The 12015-nt window shown below is 40.5% G+C and overlaps 2 protein-coding genes across 2 annotated transcripts in view; one reads left to right on the forward strand and one right to left on the reverse strand.

Annotated features, from left to right (window-relative positions):
• The window catches only part of RBKS (ribokinase), a 102201-nt gene extending 94852 nt beyond the window's left edge, over window positions 1–7349 (forward strand). Inside the window, exon 8 of the mRNA XM_042933368.1 lies at window positions 6357–7349. Within this exon, the coding sequence (XP_042789302.1) occupies window positions 6357–6464 (108 nt within the window). The 3' untranslated portion in view covers window positions 6465–7349. The remainder of the gene's footprint in view (window positions 1–6356) is intronic.
• MRPL33 (mitochondrial ribosomal protein L33) lies at window positions 1518–11634 on the reverse strand. The gene is made up of 4 exons (XM_042933378.1): window positions 11540–11634; window positions 10660–10678; window positions 8340–8446; window positions 1518–1823 (listed from the first exon to the last, which is right to left on the reverse strand). Exons 1-4 carry the CDS (start codon window positions 11559–11561, stop codon window positions 1774–1776), a joined length of 198 nt encoding a protein of 65 aa, XP_042789312.1. The 5' UTR covers window positions 11562–11634; the 3' UTR covers window positions 1518–1773.
• Between the last annotated feature and the right edge of the window lie 381 nt (window positions 11635–12015).

The following is a 12015-nucleotide window of genomic DNA, read 5'->3' on the forward strand; positions in this document are numbered from 1 at the left end:
TTAAAAACAAAACAAAACATACTTTTAAAAAAACATAAACATGGGGGCACCTGGGTAGCTCAGTCGTTAAGCATCTGACTTCAGTTCAGGTCATGATCCCACAATTTGTGAGTTTGAGTCCCACATCAGGTGAACTCGAGCCCTGCTTGGGGTTAGCATGAGCCCGCTTCCAGTGAGTGCTGCTTCTCTCTCTCTCTCCCTCTGCCTCTCTTGGGATTCTCTGTCTCTCTCTCTCTGCCCCTTGCTCACTTGCACCCCCTCTCTCTCACAAAAAAAACTTAAAAATGTAAACACCACCTGTGGGCCATGTTCAGCTCATGTGCTGAATAGATAAGTCATCTGTTAAGCCAGATTTTATGTTGTTTTGGGTTTAAAAAAAAAGGTGATTCATACATGTCACAGACCCTTTACATCTGACTTAGCTAGGATCAGGTGAAGGATTTTTCTTGTAACCCAAAATCACTACATATAGTTTCAACCTACAAATAGCCAAGATCTCACCTATTATTGCTTTGAACCAAAGTTTTAACAAAAGATGCCAGAAAATAGTTTATTGACTTTAATGCCACAAGCCACAAAGGCTCAACAACTGTCTACATCTAATTCCATTTTCAGAAAGCTACTCCTGCACGTCCTCCACAGACTGAGCCATGGTGGGGGCGGGGGGGGGGGGGGGGGGGACACACCTGTTATTTTGGAATAGCATTGGCTTTGTCATGCTTGAGGCCATGGTGGGCATGCTATCATTCTCCTAGATAAATGCTTTAAATGGGGTAAGATTATGAACCAGCAGAGCTCAAAATAAAAGCTGATCCTTCTCACATTCAGTCAGAAATTTGATATATAAAGGAGAAAACTAAATAATCTCTAGAAAAGAATGCAGATTTCAACTCAGATTTCTTACTGAAAATCTGTAGGAAACAATAGCTTGAGTGAGAAAGTATATGGATCTGGGTACGGCAGGGGTCCTTACGTGAATGTCAGGGATTATCAGTGGAACTTCCAAGCTGGTTAGCTGTGTGGTACCAAGCCCCAGAAGCCCCAGTCATAGCTCTGTGGAAATACATTCTAGCTTTTCTTATGAAAACAAATAAAAACAAATAATTTTTTTTAAAAAGGAAATCTAGGAGATAAAGGGAGTCCAAAGCATTCCTAGAAACTCCTAACTACTGTTTCAGTGACCAGAGTTTGACAATATGGACCAATGGCATTTTTCCTAATTATATAAGCACAAAACAAAATGAAAGTTCTCATGATTCCTTTTATGTTACAAGGCTGGCCCCCTTCTTATTCCTGTTCACTCTTACCACCTCTGTTATTACACAGTTTTTTTCAAGATCACTCTGGAGAATGACTCTGCCTTTCCTATGAAGTACAAAGAGGAGCAGACTGGAAAGTCTTGCACAAGTTTCATTATGGAAACTTTCTTTTATATGAAACAATGCTTATTCTTTACTAATGTAGTTGTTTTTTTTATTTCAAAGAGTGGGGGAAAACATCACTAAGAGACAATAGTACACGCTATTTTAATATTTTTTATTAAGGGCTATAAAAATATCCAGAAAGATAAATAAATGTGATGCAATGATATATGTCCTAATATGAAGAACTTTCTTTCAGTCCATTGTTTTCCTTCACAATGGCCTTCAAATCACAGGAGGCAGTGATTCCGTGCCATTTCCTCTTCTTTTATTACACGCTGCAGAATTTCTGAATCAGTATCCCGCCCTCAGTCTTCTCATTTATAAATCAAATTCATTTTCAATCCATTGTTTAGAGGGAGCGTATTTTTTTCTGTTCCACAAAGAGGACTTTTGTTTTCACTGTAAGAGAAAAATGGGTTGTAGCAGAAAACTAAAAGCATCATCATCATTTTTAAATAAAAATCTGTGTGTCAGACCACAAGCACTCTCTTTTCTCTTATTTTACTATTCCTTTCACGTGAGGATGGAGCAGATTTGCAAACTCGGTTCCTCAATCCCAGAGGCCAAAGAAACCTAGAGAAAATGGTAAGGAAATCAAGGGAAGGTTCACCAGCCAGTCAGTGGCATCTCTGGGACACCACAAGGTCATACCTCACTCAATGTGAAATATCCACATTAACAAACAAAACTAGGAGCAAAAAATGGAAAACATCCAATGTCTTCACCCAATTAATGAACACTCTTGCAGGAGAGAGACTAAGAGCTGGACTGAGGAAAAAAAAGCAGCAAGAACTGAGCAGACCAAGCAAAAGGCAGTCTGGCCAGAAGAGTAAATATACATTAAACCTTGTACTTTCCAGAGATGGTTTAATATACCCAAAAACTGATTTTCTTGTATGGTAAAAGAATGAAAATTATAACCAAAATCTCATTACTGAAAATATCAAAACAGTACAGTTCTCTGAAAGAAAGCCAACACAAAAGTACTAACTGCCCAGATGAAAGACTAGAGACTGGATGCTGGGCAGTAAGGTTTTCACTGTTCGTATAATGCTTTATAGTACTCCATTAACTTCCAACATATCTCTCTCCCTCTGTCTCTCGGTCTCTCACCACCTACTTATTCCTGGCCAAAAATCCAAAAGCAAACAAGGCACCCAAGAAGATCCAGGAACTCAAAGGACTACAACACAACACCCCTCACTTATCCCGATCACACAGACATTTCACTACGGTTTTTCTTCTTCTTCTATAATCAATATGGATACTGTATACATGAGATTCCCAAGCTCTCTATGATTAAGAATAGGCTAGGGAGCTTAATTAAAATACGTTCCTACTTCTCACCTCCACCCCTACCCTAATTCTGGTCTAATACATCTAGAGTGAGGACTGAACATCTACATTTTTACAAAACCTCAGATGATCCTGATGGTCAGCCAGATTTAAAAACTATTAGCCAGGGGGCACCTGGGTGGCTCAGTCGGTTAAGCGTCGGTCTTCAGCTCAGGTCATGATCTCACGGTTCGTGAGTTCGAGCCCCGCATCAGACTCTGCTGACAGTTCAGAACCTGGAGCCTGCTTCAGATTCTGTGTCTCCCTCTCTCTCTGCCTCTCCCCCACTTGCACTCTCTATCGAAAATAAACAAACATTAAAAAATTTAAAAAAAAAACTATTAACCGGTCAACAGAATTTTATCTATGTTAATTAAAAAAACAAAATATATTATTACACTGTACAGAGGTATTTTTAATATATTCTGAATTATCTAATATTTTAAAAGTAGTATTGATGCTCCTTCAAAGTCTAAGAGGGACTACAAAGCATTATAAAATGGTAAACCACAATAGTTTCCCATCAAACAATATGATTCACTGCAGAAAATGTTTCCATGTTTTTCTACATGGAACTAAAAAAATGGCTAAAAAGAAAACCAGAACCCATCTCACTGGTAACCAATCAGGAGACTATTTAAATTACCCAGAATAGGAGTGACTAAGATCAGTAAAGCAAGGCTTTATTCACGAAAAATTTCTGATTCACTCACTGAATTCATTCTCTTACTCCAAAGAATAAATATTTCAGTCCACAGAACTGTGCTAAGCAATGTGGAGTTTATAGAAGTATGAGCAGAGCCCCTGAATGTCCAGGAAGTAGGACCCTAAAGATCAAAGGGACTGGACCGGTAAGGGAACACCTCACGGACAGGGAAAGTTTGGTCCCTGAAAGAGCAGCCTTTGGATGAACTATAAAAGGAATACACATCTGGTACCAAGGAACAGTGGTAAGAGGTAAGAGGACAGTAGGGCTCCATAGCCTTGAATGCTAGGCTGACACCAGTGGAAGATCCTAATTTAAAAAAAAAAAAAAAAAAAATTTAGGAAGATTACTTTGGCTCCATGTACTAGAAAAAATAGGGAGCCTGGCGTCGGAAAGATTGGGTTCCAACCTTGGCTCTACCACTTATATCTGCTGTGAGTCCCTGGACAAATTTCTCAAAATGTTCTGCTTTCAGTTTGCTTCCCTGTGTGGGGGATAAGTCCATCTCCCTCACAGGGTTGCTGCTAGATACACAGTTGAGCTGAAATAATACACTGCTATCCATGATCATAAACAAAAATTAATTTTCTGTCAAAATATTTGCTGAATTCATAGAAGAATGAATCTGTCAAGTTCTTTCCTTACGTCTAACCTAAATCAACTCTGCTTCAATTAAAGTCTATACTGTCTTGTTTAGTCATCCAAGGAATCAAAAATGACAAGTTTTCATTTTCTTTATGATAAGCCTTCATATATTCAACAAAGTTTAATAAGCTTATGCCTCAGCATTTGGTCCTTCCTCCTTGGAAATTAGCATCTGGTTTTATATGAAGAAAAGGAGTCTGAAAAGACAGGCTGGTTCTAGCCAGAGTATACTGTGAAATGTTCAAATAATTGGGAACTTTTCTGTTTCCTTACTGATTTCCTTTATAAAGCAGACTAACAAAACATTACCCTTAAACTAGTCATTTATTCACTGCAGTAAAATATGTTGGGAGAACTGCCAAGCTATTTGGTACCTTGGGCAATGGGGCAGGCCCCAAGGCAAACATCATCATGCTAGCCTGCAGGGCATTCAGTAGATGGGCAGAAAGCCAGGCAGTCCACTATCCCGGAACATTCTCTTCTTCAGAAAAGGACAAAGTTGTGCTGTGAAGGCTTAGACCATTCCTTATCAGAAAAGTTCTAACAGTCTTTTATGGATGTTTTCTCCTACTTTCAACTTATGATCAGAACTGTTTATTGTAGTATTCTTTCCCAATCTCAAAACTTAAAATCAATTTGACAAATAAGTTCCTAACACCTCCGTACTAAGGATGAAAATCCCAATACATTCTCATGCTGAAAATATCATAAAAGGTTATTCAACTAACATTTATTAACGTTGTGCATGTTCCTAAATATAAATTCTAAAAGAGCTAAATGCTAGAAAAACAATTACTTTCCGTAAAGTTCATCACTTTGAGCTTTTACCAGCTGATACAAAGAAATCAGGAGAAAAAAATCACACCAACTCCATCATATAGCTATAGTCTGAATATTTGTGTACCCCCCCCCCCCCCGGCTCAAATTCATATGTTGAAATCCTAAACCCCCAATACTATGGCATTAGGAGGCAAGGCCTCTGGTAGGTGCTTTGGTCACGAGGGTGGAGTTTTCATGACCAGGATTAATGCTTTATTAGGAGACCCCACAATACTTGCTTGCCCTTGTCCTCCATGTGAGGACAAGACGACGACACAGGCTGTGAACCAGGAAGAGGGCCTTCACCAGAAAGCAGCCATGCTGGCACCTTGAACTTAGGACTTCCCAGGCCCCAGAACTCTGAGTAATAAGTTTCTGTTGTTTATAAGCCACCTAGTCTGTGGTATTTTGTTATAGCAACCCAAAAGGACTAAGAGACATACCTTATCATTGTAATAATTTTTCTACCATATGTGGTCACATCCTAGAATTCAGACTCCCAATCATCAGGTACAAACCTAGAACTCCTTTTATATTATGACAAAGAATGACCAGAAATTTTAACACTGTAAAAACAGCAGAGAATTTTATTTCCGTTAAAGAATGGAAATCATCCAATTTTAAGCTGACAACTGGGCTTCTCAAGAGTCTTTTTTATATGCTCCTCACACTGGTAAGGGCCTTTGTGGGTTTTTTTGCAGGCGATACTATTTTTATTTTTCTTAGACATTGATGAATGAATGCAGCATAATGAATGGTACAACAGCGGTCATGAGACCTTCTGTACAAACTCTGAAGGCAGCTGTGAATGTAGCTGCTAGTCAGGATTGGCACTAATGCCTGCCCAGAAGTCATGCAATGGTAGGTAGGTTTTAGCCTCCCATAAAACCTCCCATTCATAGGTCCCTACATAGAATAATTTAGGGCCCGGGGTTTAGAGTCAGAGAGTCTTCAGTTCAAATCATTGTTCTGAAACGTACTTTAGCTTTGTGTCCTTGATTAAAATCCTTTGCATAAAATTCTTCATCTAGAACATGGAGATCGCCTGGAGAGTATAGGTGCTTGTGTTCATGACATCTGAAGATAGGAGACTTGTGTAGGTAAGCAAAGAAGACAGAAATTTCCATTTTGTCTGGTTATTCACAAGCACTAGTCTGTTTCCTTTCTTTCAGGGATCATGGTCTTTTATTGCAAATATTGTCCTTTTGTTGTTTCCAGTGGGAAGGGAAATTTGATTCCTATTATTCCATCTTGGCCAGAAGTGAGAGTCTTATTCTTAGTTAATGAAAAAGTTGATTATGAGGTTAACTATCTTTCATTATATAATGGATTAATTTTGGGAAATAAGATTCTGGTACCAATTCAATCTTGATCACCAAGTGGGTGTCTTACAGTTCAGCTCAATTCTGCTCTCTTTTCATGCCCAGTACAGCCACGGCTTGTGGTCCCAAGAAGCATCTGAAGCACGCAGCAGCTCCAAAGACTGGATGCTGGATAAACTGATTTGCCCCTTGTCCATCTACTGGTCCCCATAAGCTGAGAGAATATCTCTCTCTCATCATTTTCCTAAGGAACAGACTTGAGTATGCCCTCACAGCACATAAAGTAAAGATCAGTATGCAGCATTTTACCAAGATTGATGGCAAGATCCCAACTGATAACAACCTACCCTGCTGGTTTTATGGATGACATCAACACTGACAAGACTGGGGAGAATTTCTGTCTGATCTGTGACACCAAGAGCTGCTTTGCTGTTCATAATATTGCACCTGAGGAGGCCAAGTATAAGTTGTGCAAAGTGAGAAAGATCTTTGTGGGAACAAAAGGAACCCCTCACCTGGTCACCCATTATGCTTGCATCATCTGCTATGCTGATCCCCTCATCAAGGTGAAGGACACCATTCAGACTGATGGTGGAGACTGGAAAGGTTACTGCTTTCATCAAGTTTGGCACTGGTAATCTGTGAGTGGTGACCAGGGATGCCAACCTGGGAAGAATTGGTATAATCACCAACAGAGAGAGAGACACCCTGGTTCTTTTGATGTAGCTGACGTGAAAGATGCCAATGCAAGAGCTTTGCCACTTGGCTCTCCAACATCTTTGTTATTGGCAAAGGCAACAAACCGTGGCTTTCTCTCCCCCTTGGAAAGGGTGTCTGCCTCACCATTGCTGAAGAGAGAAACAAGAGACTGGCGGCCAGAGCAGTGGATAAAATGGTCTGTAGGTGATATGATTGGAAGTCTTTATACTTAATTAAAGATAATACAGCATGATTAAAAAAAGAAGGAAAATTCTGACATGATCTACCAGTTATTAGTAACTCAGGAACAGTCAGATGGAAGTGACGCATGGGTGTGGGCAAGGGGCGCACAGGTCACTCTCCCATAGTCAATACGTGTTCACCAACCCAGAAGCTCCAGTACAGTTCATACTAAGAAACATTTATATATATATATATATATATATATATATATATATATGTATATATATATATATATATATATACATATATATATATATATAAACATTTATAAACATTTATAAATATTATAAAAATATTTATAAAAACAAATATAAACATTTATTATAAAAACACAGTATCAAGGGCACAAAAATTAAGCAAATGGCCTGGAGTTTTAAAATAAATCATTGGTTTGCTAGTTTACTTCACATAACTCTGCTCACAAAACCCAAAAACAAAACTGGGCTTCTACCAATAGCAATCAGCTGCTGTCTTTTGTAAGCAGGCAATCTTGCCTTGGAAACACCTGTCTCTTCTGGACAAATACTTCTACCTACCGAGACTATTTAAAGTTACCATTTATTATGGCATTTTAGCAGAGAGTACAAATGACATTTCTTAACTTCCTCCATCAATATATAGATACCATACTCCTTTAATTCAAATCGGGACCTAACTGCCTGCCACTGTTAAATGATCCCAGGAGAATATTCCCTCCCCTTCTGAAGACACTCTTTTCTTTCCGTTTCCAGAACAGTATCACCTATTCTGTTTACATAGCTGGTTTCTTTACCAGATCTATCCTATTCAAGAATAAGATAAAGGTGGAATCTGCCTCTCCCCAACTTTATCGTGTATCTCAGCATCCTGCTTGTGTCTCTCAAAGCACTCAGTAGAAAGTCATTTTTTTTTTTTTTCCTCTCCCTTCCAAAACAGACTGTATGTACCAAGAGTGCAGGGACTGGGCCTGAATGTGTCCTGGTGTATCCCACCACCTGGGATAATAAGTGGCACCATAGTAAACACTCAACATATACTTGCTGACTGAATGCTACAGTGTCAGAGGGGCCACAAAAATGGCCAAAAGACGTTCAGCATCAGTCTAGAAAGGGCAACAGGTCTTGAAAGCATCTGAATTTACTGTGGAGTAATTTATCTGAATCTTACCAATTGGATCATAATGTAAGAGAGTCAGTTTCTCCCGTAGTCGGCTTCTCTTAGTGTTGAAGGAGTAACCTGTCCCAGCTTGGCTTAGCATTTTCACCAGAATGGTTCTAAGATTTAAAAATAAGCTATTATAAGCTGAGGAAATAAACTAAAATCAGTCGTGGGAGGACGACACATTTTGAGAACTCTGTACAGTAGTATTAGCTGTGGGATATCAACCCAAAAAGGTTCAGTTCTAAGACAGCCTACATTTTCCATAAATCACAATTTCAATGGTTCTGATTTCCAAGGTCTGTTCTATTATAGAATACCTTGGCAATCAACTAACCAAGCAACAAGAACAATCAAACCACGATGTGGAACAGACTCAGACACTCACCTCTTAGAAGGAGAAGTCGGGGGGGGGGGGGGGGGGGGGATACAAAAGTGCTGGTAACTCTAGCTGGCTAGTCAAGAAATCATAAAGCTGGCTATCACAAAAGAGCCCTATCTTCCAGGATGTGTGTAATCGGAGTAAAATTAGACAGGGACAAAATAAATGGATGGTAACTTTTACACTATTAACATGCAAAATCTTGTTCCCCCTCATATTGTGTTTAAGTTATAGTCATCCAAAGCATAAAGTTCATGTTTTGCCTCACTAGACCTTTTAATCCCTTGTACTGTTACTTGTTCGTGTGTCTGGCTTCCCTATGTAGACCATGCTATCTTATTTCTTAACTATTCCAAAGAGAATCTGTAGCATCTATAATATATTACACATCGGGGCGCCTGGGTGGCTCAGTCGGTTAAGTGTCCGACTTTGGCTCAGGTCATGATCTCATGGTTCGTGGGTTCAAGCCCCGTGTCGGGCTCTGTGCTGACAGCTGAGAACCTGGAGCCTGCTTCTGATTCTGTGTCTCCCTCTCTCTCTGCCCCTCCCCTGCTCACACTCTGTCTCTCCCTGTCTCTCAAAAATAAATAAATGTAAAAAAAAAAAAAGTAAAATGAAAAAAAAAATACAGTACACATCTTTGCATCCCTTTCAACGTCTAGCACAGTGCCTCACACATAAAAAGTACACAATATTTGTTAATTAAGAAAGGCCATAGGGGCACCTGGGTGGCTCAGTCGGTTGAGCGTCCGACTTCAGCTCAGGTCATGATCTCACAGTTCATGAGTTCGAGCCCCAAGTCGGGCTCTGTGCCAACAACTCAGAGCCTGGAACCTGCTTCAGATTCTGTGTCTCCCTCTCTCTGCCCCTCCCCACTCACGCTCTTTCTCAAAAATAAACAAACATAAAAAAAAAAAGAAAGACAATAATTAGTCCTTCATTCAAAAAGATTTAACAAATACCTATTAAGTGCTTACTCTGTGGAAAGCACTGTGGGAAATGCGAAGCTCTATAAGGCTGCAACTGCCCCTTCCAGGAACCAACAGTATAGTATGGAAGGTGAGTGGTGAACACAAAGTCTATAAGGTAAGACATATTTGGCAGATGTCATAAGAAGGATACAAAGAACATGAGAGGCAAGGTTTCTAAAGAAACCAGAGGCACTGGAGATTCCTACATAATTTAGACGTGGGAATTCTAACATAAATAAACTGGATTGTGGGAAAAGCTGTATGAATAAAAGCTATTTGGCAGAAAGCACTAACTTATATGTTTTCCATTAACTTTAATCCAAAAACCTCATTTTAAGATTTGTGATATTTCTTGGGTTGTAAGTAAAGCCTGCTTTAGAATTTTCCTTTTTTTTTTTTTTTTCTGGAAAATAATTCTCCTATTTTTAACACAGAAAATCTTACTTCAGTTATTGTCTACAAATTTTATTTTGAGATGCCAGTTTGGTATTTATAGTCTCTCTGGTACAGCATGGAATCTTTAATCTTTGCTATTTTTGAAATGCTTATTCTATGAATGCAAAGGATCACACAACTCATCAAAACTGACTCTGTAGTTCAATCAAATCACAGCTTGTTCAGCTAGATTCCTGTAGTGGCCTCCAAACAAATGGCCCTTCGACCTGACTTTGAAGAAACAGAAATACGGTAGTATTCCAAAGACAGCATGGGAACCCTGATGGTTTGTTCAGGAACAAGGGAGCAAGAGCTCCTTTAATTATCTGAATGGCTCACTTAAGTAGATCAGTTGGGCAGGGGGAAAAATATTTTCTGAAAGCGTTCATAGACCCAAAACGATTCACCAAGTAATCCTCAAATCAACTTTCAGAAAATTGAAACCAAATGCTTAGTTTAATTAATATAAGGATGTATTGGCAGGGGCTGGAAAAACAAATCTAACATAAACAAGTTAAAAAAAAAGAAAAACCTTACTTACTTTGACTTGCTCTTGGCAACTTTTTCGCAGAGAGGAAAGGTTGAAAGAGAAAAGAAAATATCAATTTATTATCTTTCTTATGCAAAGTTCATATGTCTGTAATAAATAATGTAAGTTATAGAAGTATGCCATGGGTTGTCACTCAAGTAACTACTCCCTAGCTTGTAGGGATCTCGCTAAGATTCTGGAAAGAAGACAAAGATCCAATGAAACCAACACAATTCTGGATGTAATGCTTTGCACAATCCCTTTTCAGTGGGGCTGGTTACTTTTCAAATCGCTCTAAGATCTGCTCCACATGTTCCTCTTCTAGGTGCAAATATTTGCACTGGAACAAGCCTCTGGTTTGACAAGTTAACCCATGCAAATTTCAGCAACCACATGAGGTGGAGGAGGGAAACTAAATCTAATCGAACAGTTGGCCTGGTGCAGAAAAGAGCTGCCTTGGGAAGCCAGAACACTTCTTTCCCAGCCCAGCTGTATTGACCTAGTCACTGCCTCTCTCAAGCCATTTCCTCGTCTTCAGAGTTTGAAACGAGTGGAATAAAAATTCTGAGGTTTTTTTTTCCCCCCCAGTTCGGACGTGCAGAGATTCTGCTGACACATCCCTACGAAGGGCCAGGAAAGCACCCCACTCCTGCTGACCAGACACGACCGTCCCTGCGACCGCAAAGGGATGAAGAACTAGCACTAGAGACCTCCAAGCCCCACGGAGGAGTGCCGCGGAGCATGCCGGACGCTGTAGTCCTGAAGGCCTGGCAAGTCGCAGCGGCAGGTTCCCGCCCGGCGCGCGCCCTCAAACCCGCACCGTCCCGAAGCCTGCCTGTCACGGCCTCCCGCCCTTGCCGCAGTCCCTGCCGCCGCCTCCATCCCCACTTACAGGTGACCGCGGACAGGAACATGGCGACAACTCCCTTAACAGTCTCCGAAATCGGCCCAAAAGCGCTCAACAAGCAACTGCTTCCGGGGCACAGGCCTGTTCCGGAAGAGAACGTGATGATTTGCTCCAGGCCACGCCCCACGCCGCCCCCCCACCCCACCCAAATAAACCTCCAGACCCGACGCTGTCTCTTGCTTGTGTTCAGTATGAGCTAGTTGTTTTATCTTTGTAGTGGTGGAGGCTGAACTCCCTTTCTCTACTAGAGAGGGAGTTTAAAAGCGCTCAGGATAAGCGCTCCAACCCCTGCCTCTTACTTCCGGGGCAGAGTTAGGTCTTTCCATACTTGTTTTCACTAATCACAACCACCTGCATTAAAGCCACAGGCTATGTATGTGTTTCTCAGCTGCTCCAGACTACCAGGCTCCCGCATATTTCCTTACAATGTTGCCTTCTTTTGCTTCTTCCGGCCCAACTTC

Source organism: Panthera leo, chromosome A3, assembly GCF_018350215.1.
Source record: "Panthera leo isolate Ple1 chromosome A3, P.leo_Ple1_pat1.1, whole genome shotgun sequence".
In the NCBI taxonomy this organism is placed as follows: Eukaryota; Metazoa; Chordata; class Mammalia; order Carnivora; family Felidae; genus Panthera; species Panthera leo.